This window comes from Perissodus microlepis, chromosome 9, assembly GCF_051167445.1.
Source record: "Perissodus microlepis isolate ML-2025 ecotype Zambia chromosome 9, ASM5116744v1, whole genome shotgun sequence".
NCBI lineage: Eukaryota > Metazoa > Chordata > Actinopteri > Cichliformes > Cichlidae > Perissodus > Perissodus microlepis.
Window position 1 is genome coordinate 28,885,182 of NC_140469.1, and position 21,224 is coordinate 28,906,405.

The following is a 21,224-nucleotide window of genomic DNA, read 5'->3' on the forward strand; positions in this document are numbered from 1 at the left end:
TTTTTTAGCACCTCACATTAACCAGAGCCAATATAGCTAATACAGGGTTGCTAGCCAATTCCAATAGGTGCACCAATTCCAGGGATCGCCTGGAGATGAACAACTTGATCTCCGGGGCAAATTTGTTCAGGAGAGCGTAAGGATTAGCCGTTGGTGAAGCAGCCATGCAATTTTTGAATTTTACCAATACACTGCCCTGTTTCCCTCGCCTTCTTTGACATTTCTTCCTGGTGGGATGGCATTGTGGATCGCACCGGAGGAACAGTGGTACAGTCTCGAACACAGGTGGGATATGAAAATCTTCACGTCCTTTGGCCAGTCGGGATTGCTCTACCTCAGTGGCTCTGATATTTAGTAGCGATTGGAAGTCATAAACCAGAAGTGTACAGACATTTTTGAAGAAAACAGATGTAAACAAAGCTAGCAAAAACAAAGCAGGTAACAGCTGCAAATGCCCAAGGCCTAACAACACAACCGCTACAAAAATGTAACTTTTATACGACCAGATTTTCATATACTTCATTTAAGAGTGTATTCCTCTCCAGCATTAACTCCTACTTCATCTGCTATTCTTATGAGGAAAAATTCTCCTGTATGACTCACAGTGAATCCTGGGATATGCTGGGCCACAAAGGATACACCCAACCAATCCTTGAAATCTGTGGAAAAGTAGGACACGTTCGTCACCACATTCGGAGGACTCTTCGACTTTGGAAAGCCTTCATCGCATCGTTGTGACATAATGGCCTACAAATACGGCATTTGAAGTATCAACCCCCTGAATTTGGACACAGTCTTCCTCTCCTGGTGCATGATCACTTTTTTTGACGGTTGGCAAATAAGGAGGTGGGGCATTGCTGCCACTAACTAGTGTGGACCAGAATTCACTCTTACCAAATAATAAAAAATAGATGTTAAAAAAACAACAACAACCAGACAGAAAGATAATAAATTCCCCTCTCGCCCGTGCAGGTGGTTTATCCTTCAAGCTCAGGTCCTCTAACAGAGGCCTGGGGCCTTGAGGGTCCTGTGCATCCTAGCTGTTCCTAGGACTGCGCTCCGATCTCCAATGTTGTTCCTGGGATCTGCTTGGGCCAAATATACTGATGCCACAGTAGGTTTCACATTACACGAAAAGAAGAACAGGAATAGGGAATTTAATTTAAACTTACATACAGTACAGACTTACAATGATCAGTATTGTAATTATGTACAAATATATACAGATGCATCAAAGAATACAGCCAGTCAAACCGGGGTAGCATTTGTGGTCCCTGAAAAGGATCAATGATGGACCGTCAGTATACACTGGAGAAATGCTTCCAGTACTGTCAGCTGTTCAGTGGGTAGAAGACATGTGATTGTTACAATCAGGCATTTGTTCAGACTGAAGCTCTTCATTGGCCAGTTTACAGTGTAGCCACTCAGAAAGTAGAGCAGATGTACTAACAGAGGTTCAGCAAACATTTAACGAAATACACATGATGGGACTTATAGCTGGCTTTTTATGGATTCCAGCTCACTATGGAGTCAGAGAAAATGAAACGACAGAGTTGTGAAGAAAGCCACAAAACATGGGTTAACTGACCTGGCTTTTAACTTCTGTCAGACAGAGATAACGAGTATAATAAGGCAAGAAATAAAGGAAACATGACAAAAACAGTGGGAGGGAGAAAGAAATTTAAGGAGGGTAGGAGAAATGAGAAGCACAGGAAGGAGTAAGAGAGAGGAGGTGGTCATATCTGGAATAAGATTTGGACATATTGGTTTGATCACTACTATTGGTGACTGTCAAACCTTTGAGTCGCCGAGAAGCTGAATAGGGGGATAATGTTGACGCGCCCGCTGTTCAAAACGTAAGTTTACTGCAAAAGGGTTCAAGAAGTGAAAGTTGTCAGGCCTTATTCCAGTTTTTAAAACAGAGTATACATTTAGGGAGGATTCTGGTGTCGACGTTTCACTCCACACCAGTTGGTGGCGGTAATGCACCATTTTGGTGTTTGACAACCGCCAATAACAAATGCAAAGAAGAAGAAGTCTGTTCCGGGATCACATGCTGGACACAGTTTACGCAGACGGAGTTACCGTTTCACCCTAAGCGAGTAAAATCCTGATTTTGGATGATAAAACGAACTAAACCAACGTTTGGCTCGATATCTGCATCGATCTGCCCACCCTTATCTCCTGGATCGTAGCTGAGATCAGCATGAACCACGTGGGTCTCTGCTCCCTGATCTGTTTCCTGTGTTTGGAAAGAGTTCCAGCTTCATCGCGGAGTTTCTCTCGGTTTGTGGGCTCATCTAAAGGTAAGCACCGAGCTAACTTTACTGTGAGTTCAGTTCATGTTGAGTTTAGCTCCTGAATGAGGTCTTCTGCTGCTCTACTCGGTGTCTGTTCACAGTTTATTGTGAACACGTTGAGAGAAGAGTGAGAGAGTGTTTGGAGAAAAACACCAACTAATCATTAGCTCAGCATGCTGGGAGAAGTTGGAGCAGAAAAGTCTTTTCATTGTCCCTGCAGCTGTTTTTCTGCATGCACCAAACCTCTACAGCCTCATTTCTATTTGAAGTGATAACAGGAAATGGATGAGAGCGATCTGCTGCAGTATCAGGGTCACAATAAACTTTATTGTCCAGCTGCTGTGGATGAACACATGAGAGGAAGTGAACTCCTACAAAGTCTCATTTTAATGAGTGTGGCTGCTGTAAAGTGATGCACAGGAAGATGTTAACAAAAACTAATGAAACAGAGATGAAAGTAAACAGTGTTCATATTTGAAAGCACAGAGAATAAATATATATTGTGGTGGTTAATGTGCAGCTCTTGGTGATTTGGGAGAATCATGTTTTTAATCATGTTGTGGATTGAATGTTGGGTTTTATTTATTTTGTTTACAGAAGTTTTTCCCACCTGTGATCGTTCAGATTGATTTGTTGGGTTGACTTGAATCATGTGAAGGTTTAAAGCTGCACTTCCCCCAAAAAGAATAAAGTATAATCGTGAAGAATGTAAAAATGTCTTCCTGTGTCAAATACAGCTGCAGTCAAAGCAGGAAGGAAAGCACTGAAACCACTGATCAAAGCTCATTAATCAATGGCCATGATTACCGTTCACAGTGAGTGAGTCGCTGCAATCACAGCATTTGATCAATGAGCTTTAATCATTGGTTGTTGGGGAATGGTGGAGGTGGTGGGACTGGGGGGCTGAAGGTGTGGAAAGTGTTGGGTGGGGGAGTAACAGGTCTGTCCCTGTTTGTGGAAACCACAGGAGGAGCTGTTCAGGCTGTTGCTGGGTGTGAATTGTTGATGGAGTCTTTAAACTTGTAGTTGCTGTTTTCCAGACTGAAGCAGAGTCGTTAGCTGAAAACTGGTTTTAGAGGTTCATTCAGGACACCTTCTCAGGCTCTTACAGCCTTACCTGTATCATAACAAAGTGTATAAACCCCAATCCACCTTTAACATGGTCCTTCTCCCAAACCTTCAAATAGGACTTTCTGGCCCTGTCATAGTAAAGGGCTGCTTAGAATATTAGAGCCAATGTCACAAAGTTCCTCCTGAAGTATAAGTGAGTGAGAGAGTTTCCTCACTTTGCAGCACAACACGTCTCACAAGATTTCTACAAGCAATCAGAGTGAAATTTGTACTTTGTGTTGTCAGATGAACATATGAGACACTTTGACTCTTCAGTGCAGTGTGGAGCCCAACAAAGATCTGTTTTGTGTCCCAGCTGATCAGCAGGAGGAGAAGAGTCTGACGGAGCAGCAGAGGAACATTTTCAGCCATCTGGACTCAGCTGAGTCACTACAGAGGAAACAATGAGCTCAACACAGAAGGTGAGGAAAATATCACAGTTTCACCAAATAATCAGTCACGTCTAAAACTCTCATACTCCCAACCTGTTATATGACTGTGTCGTATATTATGTTGTTTTTTTAGACTATTATGTTTACAAACATCAAGAAGTCAGAAGGAAAGAGAGACCACACCACAGCACATGTTAAAATAAGGAAGGTTTATTCATCAAAATTATTAATAATCAAATAGACAAAACATTTTTTTCATCATCCCCAACAATACACGTTCAAAGCACCACAACAGCAGCCTGATATTAAACAGAAGCTGTCACCTGAGCTCTGTAGAGTGGGCAATTATAATGAAGCTCTATATTATAATTTGTAGATTCAAGCTGCTCTTCACATTTTTGGCCAGCAGATGTCACCAAAGAGGACTGTGTTGAAAAGCTTTGAGCAATGAACCTTTTTTCAATACAAGCTTCAGTGTTTCAGAAAGCTTCATTTGGCCATCACTGATATAAATAATATTATAGAAATGATCAGAGGAGGCAAAAGTACATTTACTCTATACTTAAGTAGAAGTACAGATATTAGTGTTATAAATACTTAAGTAAAAGTATTCATTCACCTTCTTTACTTAAGTAACAGTGAAAAAGTACAGGCTCTGAAATGTAATCAGAGTAAAAAAAGTAAAAGTAGCTCCTTGAATAACATTTTTTACCACGTGTTTTTATCCAAAGTTAACTGAACCTTGTGCTTTATTAATGTAATAATAAAATAAGATTAGTAAATGAAGTACAAACTATTTCTTTCTAATAAAGGTTCTCTGTTTGAATCAGTTAATTAGAAAATGAAGGAAAATAAAACATATGTGTATTTTCTGTTGCCTACATTGTAGAGGGTGACTTTGCCTCTAAACAGGAACATGAGCAGGGAAGAGGTTAAAGTGGGATTGAGCAGGTGGGAACCCTAAAATCATCTGTAGTGGCTCAGCGTGGGGAAAAGAATCACAGCTCACAATAATTTCTATTGAGAGCTCCAGTAGATTTTCTTAAAGTACAGGCTGTGATCAGCTGACCTGCTGCTCTCTGTGGATGTACACAACTGAATTCAACCAGATGTCAGCAGATGTTTCACGAGCTGTCCTGGCTGATTTCCATCCTCTACACTGACAGTACACTGTCTTTATATTAGACACTATACTGTTGGTATGAAGGTGGAACTCAGTGAATGAATGTCAGCATCATGAGCTTCAGTTTGAATTAATCTCTGCTACACTTGATGTAATCTAACTCTGACATGAGCACCACAGTCACTGTGCACCAGTCACACACTGTTCTTTACTTTAAATCCATCACAGTTCAGCAAACTAACCTGTTTATCCTGCACTAACCTGCAGAGGATCTTCATGCAGTCTTTAAATAACACAGTTAATCTGCCTCAGATTATTCTGCAGCATCTTTCACAATCTGAAAAAACATGTCACACGTACAGACCCAATATCTGATTTCAACACATGAGGACTTACATGTAAGCTTTGATCTCCAGTTGATCAAATCCCACTGAGCAGTCCTTCCCTTTAAATCTAACCTCTCTTCTTCCTCTCCTGTCCTGTGTGTCTTATCTTTCTCCATCTCTGAGTGAAGTTAGCTCTCTTTCTTTTCTCTCCCTGTGATGTACAGCAGCTGAACCTTTAGCCAGCAACACACTGTGAGACAAACTGCACACAAACAGTTTGTGTGTTTGCTGATGTTTGTTGATAGAAACGCTGCATTTGAAATTACCTGTTTGTTCAGGTGCTGTGCAAAAAAGAAAGAAGAACAACGTCTCACTTTAACTCCTGACTATGACTCACAGTTTTGCCTCTTTCATCTCTTTTTATGTTTCATACCCTGGTGATTAGTACACAATCAGGATTGTCTTTCATGTGTTACTTTTCAGGCTCAATTTGGTTTGATGTTTGAAACCAAAAGTGAAAAGTCTATTTTGATAATATAATGAGTAGAAAGTCTTTTTTTTCTGTGGGGAGTAAAAGTAAGGAAAACAAGGAAAAAAATATTTTAGAGTGTTTAAACAGTCAAGAATTATTTTTAACACCAGGTTGGATGTAATGTGTTTCTACTACCAGCAGGTGGGGATAAGAGACCTTTAAGGTGTTTGGTGCCACACTCCACCTTCAGGTTTAAAACTAGTGTTAATGGAGGGAGTTTGAAGGTTCAGTTGTTCCACGACTGCATTTCACTCACTGCCTCTGTTTGTATCTCTGTCACTGCAGGACCAACATGGAGCGAGAAGTCAGCGCTCTCAGGAGGCCGACAAACCTCACAGAAGAAAGGGAGAGAAAAAATACACCTGTGACGATTGTGGGAAGGAGTTTACTCTGAAGGACAAACTGAAGCAGCATCAGGTCATCCACACTGGAGTTAAAGCGTACAGCTGTGACTTGTGTGGAAAGAGTTTTTCCAGGAAGGATTCCCTAAAAAGACACCAAGTCATCCACAGTGGAGTTAAAGCGTACAGCTGTGATCAGTGTGGCATAGCTTTTACTCACAGAGGCAGCTTACAGAATCATCTAGTTACCCACTCTGGAATTAAGGCATACAGCTGTGACATCTGTGGAAAAACTTTCAGCCTGAAACAGAGCCGAAATACACACCTACGCATTCACACCGGACATGATGTGTACTGCTGTGAACAGTGTGGCAAACAGTTTATAACAAACCAAAAGTTACAATACCACATGTTTACCCACACTGAGGAGAGACCTTATAAATGTGACCTGTGTGAGAAGACTTTTAAATCTCCACATGATCTGAGACGACACCAACAGATCCACACCAGAAAGAGACTCTCCAAGCGCAGTTACTGTGAAGTATGTATTTATGTTTTTATCTTGTCATTTTAGCCTGACTGTTTGGAACAACTCTGCTCATTAAACTGTGTTAGCATGTTAGCAATTCTACTGCAGGGGAAAAGGCTGCATCTGAGGCACAGTTAATCTGCCTCAGATTGTTTTGCAGCAAGTTTCATAATCTGAAAAAAAGACATAATGTAATATGTACAGACTAGAGATGAACCGATCCGATATTACGTATCGGTATCGGTCTGATACTGAAGTAAATTACTGGATCGGATATCGGAGAGAAATAAAAAATGTAATCCGATCCATAAATATCAAAAAAGCACCTCACAAAACTTGCGACATGGCGTAACTCGGCTCATAACCGTAGCACGTGGCAGCAGTATGCATCATGTTATAGAGCGGCTGTGGCGTGCGGGACCTTTCTGCGGTCTGTTTGAGCATTTGGAGCCTCGCTACCAATCCGGCATTTCATCTCTGAGGAAGTTATCCCAGAGAGAAGTAAAGCAAGTGTGTAAGTTCATCTCTGAATGTTTGTAAAGCATTCCCACATTAAGCTTAACAACCAAATATATGGAGCGACTGCCTCTTCTCTCTCCCTCCCTCTCCTGCTGCTACTTCAATCATGAAACTGATTTAATGATCAGCTGATTGGCTTTTCTGTTGCGCGTCCGTCTCTCTTCTAGAGCAGGGCGATATGGCCAAAAATATTTATCACGATATATATTTGAAAATTTGCGATAACGATATAACTGACGATATAATTGATGCGAGACAAAATACAACTCCACAACTTTACTAGCGCAAAAAGACAACCTTCCATTTATTTTCACTTAAACAAGAAGCTGGTTTTTATGTACATTAAAGCTTTATAAAAATTTAACAGTGCAAATGCAAATTCCTTGCTGAAAGTTTAACCAAAAGGCATTTCCAGTAGAAATGGGCTGACATATCCTGAGCATAACCATGTATAATATCCACTGAAGTTAAAAAGAGGTGCTTTGCAACATTAAACTGCAGTGTGCAGTACGTATTTTTCGGACCATAAGGTGCACGGGATTATAAGGCACATTAAGCGAAACAAAGCAGTCAGATAAATCAAACTTTATTAAACTCATTCTTCTTGCTTCCTCCACTTCTGTACCATTGATTCATTAATGTTGAATTCTCTGGCAGCTGCTCTATTCCCATGTTGTTGCAGTATATTAATGACTAACCTTGTATTGTGGATGGATTATCTCAGTTGTTCTCCTGACTGAAGTTTGGTCCGTTTACAGCATCCTGCCATGCGATTGCATTTGTCTCTAACTATCAGGAACCTTAACGTTAACTTTTATAAGTGGAAAAGTGTTAGTGTTCATCCTCCAGCTTCACTGTTTATGTTATGCTAACATAGCTGTGTCGCTAGCGATCACGTAGCACATCATTATATACCAGCTAGCCCAACTTCAGTAACCCTACAAACGTGACTGCTGTTTAGTTTCCTGTCTTCATTTATGTTGGAAGTGATAGCAGAGCTGTACGTTTGAATTTTTTCAGAAATCTCTCAGTCAGAACATGCAATATCATGCTTGGGTAACTAGCGAAACTAGCGAGCTAACTTCCGCTAGCTTCCTGCTAACTTCTAACTCCATTAAATGTAATAAATTTTGTTTTCATGGATGCCTGGAAGTTAAACTTCATAGTTACACCTGGTAAAGCAGCAATGCTGATCGTTTTATTAAAGATGAAAGAATTTAGACAGTTTTTAACTCTCAGTGATGCTGCAGTGTTCGTTTGACCTGAAGCAGACTGAGTTTAGGACCAGTGTTGCCAACTCCTCAGTAAGGAAAATCGCTATTGGTTGTCCTAAAAGTCGCTAGAAGTCGCTAAATGACGTCATCGCCTAATTTGCATAATTGGTCATGCTAATCTAATGGTAACCTATGTTGTTGGAGAGAGAAATAATATCGTGGAAGAGACATAAAGTGAGTAAAAAACGTCCTAAATGCATTTAGAGTTTATTTAGAACTACAAATTAAATTTCTTTTAGCAATTATTGTTTTTTTTAATGTCACAATTCCAACCCTGCTCCTTTACCCGGGCTTGGACCGGCAAAAGTTACCCGAAATAGGCACTCTGGTGGAGTTACTTTGTGTGTGTGTGTGTTTATAAGTAGTTTTAAACCTTGTGATCCACAAAACAGCATAAGAGTAAAAGAGTAAAAGAAGAACTGACTGCGTTACAGCACCCGCTGCTTGTTGAGAGTAAAAGCCATACGCGCTTTCACGTCTTTTTTAGGGACTTTTTTTTTAGAAAAAAAGTCGCTAAGGGGTCTGAAAACTCGCTAAATATAGCGACAAAGTCGCTAAGTGGGCAACACTGTTTAGGACCCAGATTACTCCCAGATTTAAGAGCATCTTAGTCCGACAAATACGACAATAACGACGGCCGCTTGCATGTTCTGCAAAAAAAATGTGCTTTGTCGTGTATCTGACGGACAAACACCAAACCAGTTCCACATCACTGAAGTTGCACCATTTTACAAACCAATTCTGGTTCATCTGTTTCACTCAACAATCGGCCATGTGCGTATGAAAACAAAGGCACTGCGCATGCGCGTTTTACTCATATTCTATCGCGATATTTCATTTTCCTATCGTTGCCTAACATTATACCAGTATTACCGTGAACGGTATAATATGGCCCAGCCCTACTCTCTTCTTTGTTTATTGCCCTCTTCGCGCCAGAAAGAGGAAACCAGTGGCTGAACAACTGCAGCACATTTAAGCTTGATAAGCTGTTGTTGGAATTTATTTAATATTACTTTCCACACCAGGATCTTTTTCTACGTAGCTGACGGCTGGTAACTGTGCAGGGGCGGATCTAGCAAAGTTTAGCCAGGGGGGCCGATAGGGCATGAACAGGGAAAAGGGGGCACAAAGACATACTTTTCTTTCTTATTCTCATTTAAAATGTCTATCTTTTAATAAATAATTATACGAAGCTTACACCCAAAGTTTTAATCTGATGTAAAATGTATAGAAGTTCATTACTGTATATAGTAACTATTAAGTCTAATATACCCTAGTAAGCTATAGTACTTTTTCCTTTGGGAAGGTACCATCTGTGCAGTCTGCAAATCTGTTGAAGATGTTGAATCTATTTAAATGTTCTTGAAAAATAATTGGTTTCCTTGCAAGCATCATGAGGTGGAGGGTGGGTGGTTCCCTTTTTTTTTTCTTTTTTTTTTTTTGCTGGGAGTTTTAGAGCCCTATTAGGTAGGTTGCTTACTCTTTAAAATACCAGAATAGGGAGGATGGAGCAGGTTTAAGTTTATTAGATTGGTCAGTATTGCTGAACTATGAAATATTTTGGGTGTAGTGTATTTTTGCATACAGGTATAACAGAATAGGTTTAGTGTTTTTTGGTTTTTTTTGTTTTGTTTGTTTTTTTACTTGAGCATGAACTTATACAAAAAGCAGCAAGATATTAAAAAACATTTTTATTGATTAAAAACACACAGTATCAGATTCATATCGGTATTGGCGATATCCAAATTTATGATATCGGTATCGGACATAACAAAGTGGTATCGTGCCATCTCTAGTACAGACCCAATATCTGATTTCAACACATGAGGACTTACATGTAAGCTTTAATCTCCAGTTGATCGAATCCCACTGAGCAGTCCTTCCCTTTAAATCTAACCTCTCTTCTTCCTCTCCTGTCCTGTGTGTCTTATCTTTCTCCATCTCTGAGTGAAGTTAGCTCTCTTTCTTTTCTCTCCCTGTGATGTACAGCAGCTGGACCTTTAGCCAGCAACACACTGTGAGACAAACTGCTCACAAACAGTTTGTGTGTTTGCTGATGTTTGTTGATAGAAACTCTCCATTTGAAATTACCTGTTTGTTCAGGTGCTGTGCAAAAAAGAAAGAAGAAGAACGTCTCACTTTAACTCCTGACTATGACTCACAGTTTTGCCTCTTTCATCACTTTTTATGTTTCATACCCTGGTGATTAGTACACGATCAGGATTGTCTTTCATGTGTTACTTTTCAGGCTCAAATCAGTTTGATGTTTGATGCCCTTAGTGATGAAATAACTCCCCTCAAATTCCTCCAACCAAAAGTAAAAAGTCTGTTTTGAAAATGTAATGAGTAGAAAGTCCATTTTTTAATGTGGGGAGTAAAAGTAAGGAAAATAAGGAAAAAATGATTTTAGAGTGTTTAACCCTTTAAAACAGGTCAGAGCGGGCACGCTCTGTTTTGCGTAACTATTTTTAAATCCCAGTAGCACTGCAACCATGTGAGCTAGCGCAATAATTTTTTTTGCATATGAAACCGGAGGAGTTGTACTTACGTCTTATGCCATCAGCTTGTCCTCGGTCACGGTTTCCTTCCACATAAAGCTTTGCAAAAATTGCATAAAAAGCACTTGCAGGAACAAAAACATAATATTCCAGAAACACGCTTTGCCGATCCGATCAGCTGTTCATAACACTTCCTACGTCCATCAGCACGAACTATCCATGTCCGCCATGACCTGCCCGAAACCGGAAGTGACGTCATTTGCCCGGAAATGTAGTTTTTTACCATCAAGGCCTCATGAGCTTATGCTGGTGTTTTTAAAAGTTATGTTTGACTTTATGACTTTCTGTGTCGTTTCTGGGATGCCTAGGACTTATATTGCACTGCTGGAAATAGTTTATTTTGATGCATATGCTGCTTTTTTGCAAATTTGCACTATAATATTTATTTTCGTTTTTCCTGCAGTGTATAGAAATTATTTCAAAAATAAAACTATGAAGACACTCAAAATAAATTTCCTGTGGTGGGAAACTATTTTGTGCAACTTTTTTATATTTACAGTTTTGAGGGATAAGCCTCTTAAATTTCTCTAACTAGAAATATATGTTAAAAAACAAAAACGATTTTCAATTTTTTTGTAGTTTATTGCACTTTTTTGCAATTTATGTAGTTACTATGCACTTAATGCATGCATATTATTAAAATGTAGGCTGTAGTGGTTGTATTGATGTATAGCAACTTGAAATGCTCCCAAAAATGGCATTACAACATGTAAAAATATAATATAAGCTCTGGCGGACTTGGTTCTATGGTAGGTCTTAAAGGGTTAAACAGTCATAAATAATTTTTAACACCAGGTTGGATGTAATGTGTTTCTACTACCAGTAGGTGGGGATAAGATGCCTTTAAGGTGTTTGGTGCCACACTCCACCTTCATGTTTAAAACTAGTGTTAATGGAGGGAGTTTGAAGGTTGAGTTTGTTCCACGACTGCATTTCACTCACTGCCTCTGTTTGTATCTCTGTCACTGCAGGACCAACATGGAGCGAGAAGTCAGCGCTCTCAGGAGGCCGACAAACCTCACAGAAGAAAGAGAGAGAAAACATACACCTGTGATGAGTGTGGGAAGGGTTTTACTTTGAAGGCTAAACTAAAACAGCATCAGGTCATCCACACTGGAGAGAAACCATTCAGCTGTGACTTGTGTGGAAAGTCTTTTTCCAGGAAGGGTTCCCTAAAAAGACATCAACTCATCCACAGTGGAGTTAAAGCGTACAGCTGTGATCAGTGTGGCATAGCTTTTACTGACAGTAGGTACTTACGGAGTCATCTAGTTACCCACTCTGGAATTAAGGCATACAGCTGTGACATCTGTGGAAAAACTTTCAGCCTGAAACAGAACCAAAATAGACACCTGCGCATTCACACCAGACATGATGTGTACTGCTGTGATCAGTGTGGCAAACAGTTTATAACCAACACGCATTTACAACAACACATGTTTACCCACACTGAGGAGAGACCTCATAAATGTGACCTGTGTGAGAAGACTTTTAAATCTCCACGTTACCTGAGACGACACCAACAGATCCACACCAGAAAGAGACTCTCCAAGTGCAGTTACTGTGAGGTATGTATTTATATTTTTATCTTGTCATTTTTGCCTGACTGTTTGGAACAGCTCTGCTCATTAAACTGTGTTAGCATGTTAGCAATTCTACTACATGGAAAAGCAGCTCTAAGTGATTATTCAGATTTTCATTTCAGTTATGATTTTTGTTTGTTTTTTATTTGCTCTTTATTTCAGGCGACGTTCAGGATAAAAATGGTGAAGGACTGACTTACACTGTCTTTGTGTCTTTGTTTAGAAGCAGAGCGACACAGATGGATCCAGTTCTCAACCCTGTCATCACTGTGGTGGTGGGAAAGACTTTTGTTGTGACCTTTGTGGAAAAACTTTCAGTTGGCAACAAACCCTGAAAACACATCAACGTAAACACACTGGAGACAAACTGAAATACTGCAAAGAATGTGGGAGAAGCTTCAGCACATCAAGTGGATTAAAACGACATGAACTCATTCACAGTGGGACAAAAAAGCACCTCTGTGATCAGTGTGGGTCATCTTTCATTACTGCAAGTGAGCTTAAAAAACACAAACGAGTCCACACAGGAGAGAAACCATACAAGTGCAGACACTGTGACAAAAGCTTCTCACAATCAGGTCATCAAAACAAGCATGAATGTACACACATGGAAGGAAACTACAGCTGTGACCAGTGTGACAAGAGCTTCAGGAATCTCAGTTCATACTCCAAACACAAACGATCCCACGTTACTAATAAACTGTTTCACTGTTACCAATGTGCCAAAACATTCACTAAATTATCTGCTCTGTGCAAACATCAGCGTGATCACTCAGGGCTGAAATCACTCCCATCACAGTGAATATGAAGAGACAGAAAGATCCTCTTCTGGTTTCAGGGTCAGACTCAAAACCCTTGAGATCAGGCTCCACAGAGTTCAGAGTGAATCTCCTGTAAAGATCTGATGAGGCAACTATGAATGAAAATGGTTCTCTAGTCTCATTTTAAGCTTTCTAAACTGTTCTGCTTCAGTGTTCATGTCGAGTGGTTCGCTCTGTTCCAGCAGTTGGATGAAGAAGTTTGAGCTGTGATTTCATTTCCTGTATTTCAGAGTAAAGACTGAAGTGACAAATGGAAACATGTTTACAGTCACAGTCAGATGAACTGTTTTCAGTGGCACAGATGGAGGTTTATCAGAGGAGGAGACTTGGCTGTTCTCCACTCACACTGAACAGGGTTCCTGCAACTTATTAAAAATCTGACCTGAAAGTTATGAAAAATTTCCTTGTAACACTGAGTTACAGTAGGGGGGCTGCTCCGTAATCCAGTTCAATAACACATCTCCTGACATTAAACATAAGCTTATTTAATAACGTGGATCTCTTTTTGTCCAGATTTTTATTCAGAGGCAGCAACTGTGGTAAGAATTGGCCCGGATCTTTACAGATCTTATAATTTTGTGTCAAGTTCATTTTCTTGTTGATGCAGAGCCAGAATTTTGATATTTTTAGACAATCCCATAAAAGATGCATGTAAGTGTCATCTGCTGTTTTATATTTGAGAAAAAATGTTTGAAAGATCTTTAAAATCTTTTATTTTTTCTTAAACTTGCTGTAGGTATTAAAACTTATGATTTTGTGTTTAAGATGTCGAAACAATTAATTTTGGGAGCTCATTTTTTTAAAGTTGTGGTTTCATTTGCTCAGAGTTCATCAACGTTTTCCTCATACAAGGTGGGATGGATCCATGCTTTTATGCTGTTTAAGACAAATTCTGAAAGCTGAACGTTGCAGAGATTATAGCAATTATTGAGCTTAAAGGTGCCATGATGAATTCAGCTGTATTATGTGATAAGAACAAGTAGTCTGATGTCCTGTTATCATGATGACACTAAAATTTGAGATACAATAAATAAAATAAGTTTTTGTACTAGGTATCGGTTCAGTATCGTCGATACCACCCTGAATTTTACTTGGTATCGGATCAGAAAGGAAATCAGTGGTATTGCACATCACTAGTCATGATACATCAATACAATTTGCATAAGAGGGCAAATCATGTTTAATTTATACATCATTCTACCAGTAATCTAGTTCATCAGTTTGTAGCTTCACAAAACTAAACAAAAAGGAATTTTTGCAACAGGTTTTTCAATCAATTTTGTTAATTTTGTTTCCAGATAAGAGAGGCCAGACCTTTCTTATCCTCTGTGTTTAATCTGGACCTTGGGACAGCTAAGAGCTTTTAAACCACAGACTTCAGTGATCTTCAGTGTTGGGACTAACGCGTTATTAAGTAACGCGTTACAGTAACTACGTTATTATTGTGGTAACGAGCACGGTAACTAGTTATTATGCCAAAACCGGGAACGCGTTACTCGTTACTGGGCTTTAAATAGGCTCGTTATTCGTTACTTCGTGTGGTGGCTATCGCGGAGCTTCCACAGATTCAATAACATTAGCGAGTGGTGAAAGCCAGCAGGTGGATTAAGGAAAAGGGGAGGCAGGAGGAGAGACCCGAAGCGGCCGCTGGTCCGAGAGTGTCAGGTGAACTGAACTTCAGGTAAGAAGTTATAACCTGCAGTCCATCTGGGTCAGATATGAACCAAGTTTAGGTGGAGTTTATTTTCGTTATGCTGACTTTTTCGTACTGCGTGCTAGCTAGCATGACGGAGTTTCTATACAGCTGGTTGCTATGTTACTGATGTTGAACTTTATTTTGTTCATAAGGTTAATTATTAGAGTTGCCAACCGTCCCGTAAAAAACGGAATCGTCTCGTATTCAGAGAAAATATTACGGGTTTCGTATTGAGGTGAAAAGGAACATTTTGTCCCGGACTTCAGCTACAATGAAAAAGACACAAAGCTGGAGTTATTCTGTGTTTACGCTGCACAGCTGCCTCTTCTTCTCTCATTCTCTCCTCTCCTGTTTCTACTTCAATCATGAAACTGATCAGTGATCAGCTGATCGGCTTTTCTCTCTTGTTTATTTATCGCCCACTTTGCGCCAGAAAGAGGAAACCAGCGGATGTCGCGCTAAACAACAGCAACACGTTTAAGCTTGATCACCTGTTGTTAGAATTTATTTAATATTAATTTCTAGTATCAGCTGATGTTGGCTGGAGCCACAGCTGTAAACCTGCTGGTCATGATATCGGTTTGGTTATCTGGTGAGAGGGAAACATGAAGATGAAACCAGGAGATGTCCTTACTGAATCATCAGAGCTGTGATGGAGAAACAGGTTTACCTTTTAGTTAACATGAATGAGCTGAAGGGAAGTTATGAACTGTTTCTGAGAGACAAATAACACCAGGATCCTTTTCTATGTAGCTGACAGCTGGTAACTGTGCAGGGGCGGGTCTAGCAAAGTGTTGCCAGGGGTCCATGTAGGGCATTAAAAGGGAGAGGTGGGCACAAGGAAATACTTTCTTATTCTCATTTAAAATGTCTCACTTTTAAAAAAATAATTATCTGAGTCTTGCAACAAACAATTGATAGATTGATACATATATACCATCAGAACAGTGTACATCACTGTCACAAGAGTGTTTATTTTCATTCAAAGGCTTTATGATTTTTCCTATAATGGTGGGCCGGTCTCTAGTCAAAATGCCCGGGACGATTTTTTTGTCCCAGTCCAGCTCTGTATGCAGCTCATCTGCAGTCTGGTGTTACCTACATCTTCCTATTCAGAAGGCAGAATTTCCGAGTTCTGAGTACAATCGAAAGCACCACGACTGCAGTTTTTGTGTTGGATGTAAAAAGCAGGCTAGGATAGAATCAGGTGTGGGATTTCTCTCGTGGAAATGTGCACATTATTTTTTCCTTTCTATTGGTAGGTGGCACAGTGCACTTGTGGCAAGTAAGCAAGCTAGAAGACTGGCAATCTTGCTGGGTATCCAGTTACGGAAGCAACACATTAACAAGAGAATTCTGAGTAAAACCAAAGTTACTTTCCCTAGTAACTAGTTACTCTGAAAGTAATGAGTAACTTGAAGTAACTGAGTTACTTTTGATAGAAGTAACTAGTAATGTAACTAAGTTACTAATTTAAAGTAACTTACCCAACACTGGTGATCTTGCAGGAGCGAACCAATTTAAAAGATCAGAAAGGTATGAGGGTGCTAACCCATGCAACGCCTTAAAAACACATAATAAAATCTTAAAATGAATTCAAAACCTAACTCGCAGCCAGTGTAAGGATGCCAGTATGGGAGACTCGGTTGCATAAGATAAGATAACCTTTATTAGTCCCGAGCGTGGGAAATTTGTTTTGTTACAGCAGTAGACAGTGCAAATGTATAAAAGGCTCTGGGATTTTATGTCTATGTTCTGCAATATTGTGTGGCAATAAAACAGCTGGCGGTGACAATCCAGCAAAGTGGAAGCCTGTTGTCCTCCTGTATCCTGACCGATACACCATCTTGTTAGCTGCTGAACCTAAAAGAACTAGCCCTCACCAAGTACTCCTCAACAGCAAAGTTGCATAGAAAATTTTGAGAAAAAACACTGGAGTAATATATCCATAAGATACTGTACACCAGGGGTTGGCAACCCTAGGCACGCGTGCCACAGTTGGCACGCGAAGGGTTAACTGATGGCACGACCATAGCTGGACTGGCCATCGGGCATACCAGGCATTTGCTCGGTGGCCCGATTATTTGTTTTTGTTTTGTTTTTTTTGTAACGGTATAAACAATGAAAGGTGGTGGATTGGCCAGATGCTGGCCAGTGTGTAAAAATAACTCAGTTGTTTGGTAGTGGCATCGCGGAGCTTCCACTGATTCAATAAAATTAACAAGTGGTGGAGGCCAGCAGGTGGATGAGGGAGAGGGGAGGCAGGAGGAGAGACCCGAGGCGGCCACCAGTCCAAGTGTCAGGTGAACTGAACTTCAGGTAAGAAGTTATGACCTGCAGTCTATCTGGGTCAGATATAAACCAAGTTTAGGTGGAGTTTATTTTCGTTGTGCTGACTTTTTACAGTCAGTTACAATAACTCGTACTGCGTACTAGCTAGCATGACGGAGTTTCTATACAGCTGGGTGGGTGCTTTGATGTTACTGATGTTGAACTTTTTTACTGAACATTTTATTCATAAGGTTAGTTAGTAGAGTTGCCAACCGTCCCGTAAAAAGATGGAATCGTCCCGCATTCAGAGAAATTATTACGTGTTTCGTGTTGAGGTGAAAAGGAACAGTTTGTCCCGGACTTCAGCTACAATGAAAAAGACACAAAGCTGGAGTTATTCTGTCTTTACGCTGCACAGCTGCCTCTTCTCTCATTCTCCTCCCTCCCTCTCCTGTTGCTACTTTAATCATGAAATTGATCAATGATCAGCTGATCGGCTATCCTCTCTTGTTTGTTTATCGCACACTTTGCGCCAGAAAGAGGAAACCAATCGCGCTAAACAACAGCAGCACCTTTAAGCTTGATCAGCTGTTGTTAGAATTTATTTAATATTAATTTCTAGTATCAGCTGATGTTTGCTGGAGCCACAGCTGTAAAAGCTGCTGGTCATGATATCGGTTTGGATATCTGGTGAGAGGGAAACATGAAGATGAAACCAGGAGATGTCCTTACTGAATCATCAGAGCTGAACAGGTGATGGAGAAACGGGTAGGGATGCACCGATACCACTTTTTTGGAAAACGAGTATGAGTACGAGTACTTGCATTTCAGTACTCGCTGAACTGGACATGATTTAAATTTACAGGTAACAGCGTTAGTCCTATAATTTAACAAAAAAACAAGGGACTGGTTTGGAATTAAGAATATTTATTTAAAATGAAAAGCATGTTGTATGCAACATATTACAGAATAAATAATTATGAAAAATTTAAACAGTGACAGTGCAACTCAAGTATTTTTTTCAGTTTGTTGTAAACTGCCGCTTTGAACAACAGAAGGGGCATTAATAAACACCTTTGCTATTTAGTGCACAATATTTGAATAAACTAACAACATCCACCAACATAAAACTGTGGCAGTCAGTGCAACTGAGGTAGGTATTAACATCGAGTCTAAGATGACTCACTTAATGAAGCCTATTTAGAAAAAGTGAGTGGCAGGTTTGTTTTTTTAAAGAAAAGTAGCTTTTCTGCATTACCAGCAGTCAGCCTGTTTCTGTTTTCATCTATAATGTGTGACACTGAGCTAAAAAGCCTTTCACTTTCCACACTGCTACATGGGGCTGAGAGGTATTTACGGGCCATTTTAGCCAAAGTGGGGAACCTGATTTTGTTGACACCCCAGTACTTCAGAGGACTGTCTTCACAAGAGCTCGGGGCCTCTCCGAGGTATGTGTCGAGCTCAATGGCAGCACCTGCTGCCAGCGGCTGTGCTGCCTGGGGCTGCTCCTTAGCAATTTCGTCAAATACAGTGTCCAGACTGCTGCTAGTGCTGGCCTGGGCCTTGAGGAACAGTTTAGTAGGAGGTTCTGCAGCTTCTGCCCGACTCCCCTCTGCCTCAGCTCTGGACATCATCTGCAGCTCCTGCTTCAGGTGCAGCTTGGTCTCCGGAGCAGTGTTGTTGGAGAAGAAGCGATCTTTATACCTGCACAAAATTCATAAATGTATTAATATGTGGAGAAATAGGACTGATTTTAGTGTCCCCTAAACATTGTGACAAATGCCAGCCATTTGACTTTCTGGTAGTAATAAGGGAAATGTATTTCATATTATATATTGCATACATTTGTATTTGTGTATTTTAGTTACAAATATATAATATTTCAGATGGAAAATAATCTTACATTTAGTACTGTAGTTTATCATTGAATACCTATAGCACACAGACTTTACCTTGGGTCAAGTATGGTGGAGATGAAGTACAGTGGGTTGGTCTCGATGTCACTGAAGCGCTTCTTGACAGCTGCCAGTAAGGTTGCTTTCATTGTGTTGACGCCGTGGTCCTCGTCTGTTTCTCTGTTTAGAAGTCTCACTAGCACAGTCACAGCTGGGATGACATCAGAGGCTAGTGCGTCGTAGCTGCTCACCTATTTAGTTTTAGTTCCTCAAAGGGGGCGAGGATGGCAACAGTCGTCTCCATAAGAGCCCATTGGTGAGCGGTGAGATAGTCAGGGAGTTCGTGCTCGGACACATACACGCCCAGCACTTGCTTTTGCTCAATGAGGGACTGGAGCATGTAATACGTGCTGTTCCAGCACGTCTGTACGTCCTGCTGCAGTCTCTTTATTGGCTGGTTGAGCTGTCCCTGAATGTCCTCGAGGCGGGAGTAGGCTAAGGCGGAATGTTTAAAATGCCCAACTATTTTCCGTCCCACTGCTATAGCATCAGCTATGCTCCTCTGTGCTAATAAACATGGGTAAATAAGCGTGGGTAAACTCTTTGTACTCGTTGTCGTGTTGGGATTTTAGGTGCTTGATTAAATTGCTTGTGTTAAATGCGCTACCTTTAGAGCCTCCTCTGGACAATTTCGCTGAGCACAATTTGCAGTCCGCCTTTGTTTTCGGGTCTTCATTCACTTTGAAATAGTTCCACACAGCTGATATGTCTCGCCTCGCTTTCTCCCCGCTCTGAGCTGCAGCCGGGGCCTGGGGGCGGGCACTCGGCGCCTGTGATCAGTGTTGGGTAAGTTACTTTAAATTAGTAACTTAGTTACATTACTAGTTACTTCTATCAAAAGTAACTCAGTTACTTCAAGTTACTCGTTACTTTCAGAGTAACTAGTTACTAGGGAAAGTAACTTTGGTTTTACTCAGAATTCTCTTGTTAATGTGTTGCTTCCGTAACCCAGCAAGATTGCCAGTCTTCTAGCTTGCTTACTTGCCACAAGTGCACTGTGCCACCTACCAATAGAAAGGAAAAAATAATGTGCACATTTCCACAAGAGAAATCCCACACCTGATTCTATCCTAGCCTGCTTTTTACATCCAACACAAAAACTGCAGTCGTGGTGCTTTCGATTGTACTCAGAACTCGGAAATTCTGCCTTCTGAATAGGAAGATGTAGGTAACACCAGACTGCAGATGAGCTGCATACAGAGCTGGACTGGGACAAAAAAATCGTCCCGGGCATTTTGACTAGAGACCGGCCCACCATTATAGGAAAAATCATAAAGCCTTTGAATGAAAATAAACACTCTTGTGACAGTGATGTACACTGTTCTGATGGTATATATGCATTAATCTATCAATTGTTTGTTGTAAGACTCAGATAATTATTTTTTTTTTAAAAGTGAGACATTTTAAATTAGAATAAGAAAGTATTTCCTTGTGCCCCCCTCTCCCTTTTGATGCCCTACATGGACCCCTGGCAACACTTTACTAGACCCGCCCCTGCACAGTTACCAGCTGTCAGCTACTTAGAAAAGGATCCTGGTGTTATTTGTCTCTCAGAAACAGTTCATAACTTCCCTTCAACTCATTCATGTTAACTAAAAGGTAAACCTGTTTCTCCATCACAGCTCTGATGATTCAGTAAGGACATCTCCTGGTTTCATCTTCATGTTTCCCTCTCACCAGATAACCAAACCGATATCATGACCAGCAGGTTTACAGCTGTGGCTCCAGCCAACATCAGCTGATACTAGAAATTAATATTAAATAAATTCTAACAACAGCTGATCAAGCTTAAAGGTGCTGCTGTTGTTTACCGCGACATCCGCTGGTTTCCTCTTTCTGGCGCAAAGTGGGCGATAAATAAACAAGAGAGAAAAGCCAATTAGCTGATCACTGA

The 21,224-nt window shown here is 40.5% G+C and overlaps 1 protein-coding gene and 1 pseudogene across 2 annotated transcripts; one reads left to right on the forward strand and one right to left on the reverse strand.

Moving 5' to 3' along the window:
* Positions 1 to 40: 40 nt before the first annotated feature.
* LOC146380722 (uncharacterized) lies at positions 41 to 13,495 on the forward strand. Of its 2 annotated transcripts, none has more exons than XM_084940057.1 (5): positions 41 to 2,306; positions 3,657 to 3,832; positions 6,069 to 6,665; positions 11,976 to 12,572; positions 12,811 to 13,495. In XM_084940057.1, the coding sequence occupies exons 2-5, from the start codon at positions 3,815 to 3,817 to the stop codon at positions 13,387 to 13,389; spliced, it is 1,791 nt and encodes a 596-aa protein (XP_084796183.1). In that variant the 5' UTR covers positions 41 to 2,306; positions 3,657 to 3,814; the 3' UTR covers positions 13,390 to 13,495. The 2 variants fall into 2 exon arrangements, with proteins under 2 accessions (XP_084796183.1, XP_084796182.1); XM_084940056.1 differs by having other exon boundaries at positions 3,727 to 3,832.
* Positions 13,496 to 18,575: 5,080 nt separating this feature from the next.
* Positions 18,576 to 19,507, reverse strand: LOC146380723 (zinc finger BED domain-containing protein 4-like; annotated as a pseudogene).
* Positions 19,508 to 21,224: the final 1,717 nt, after the last annotated feature.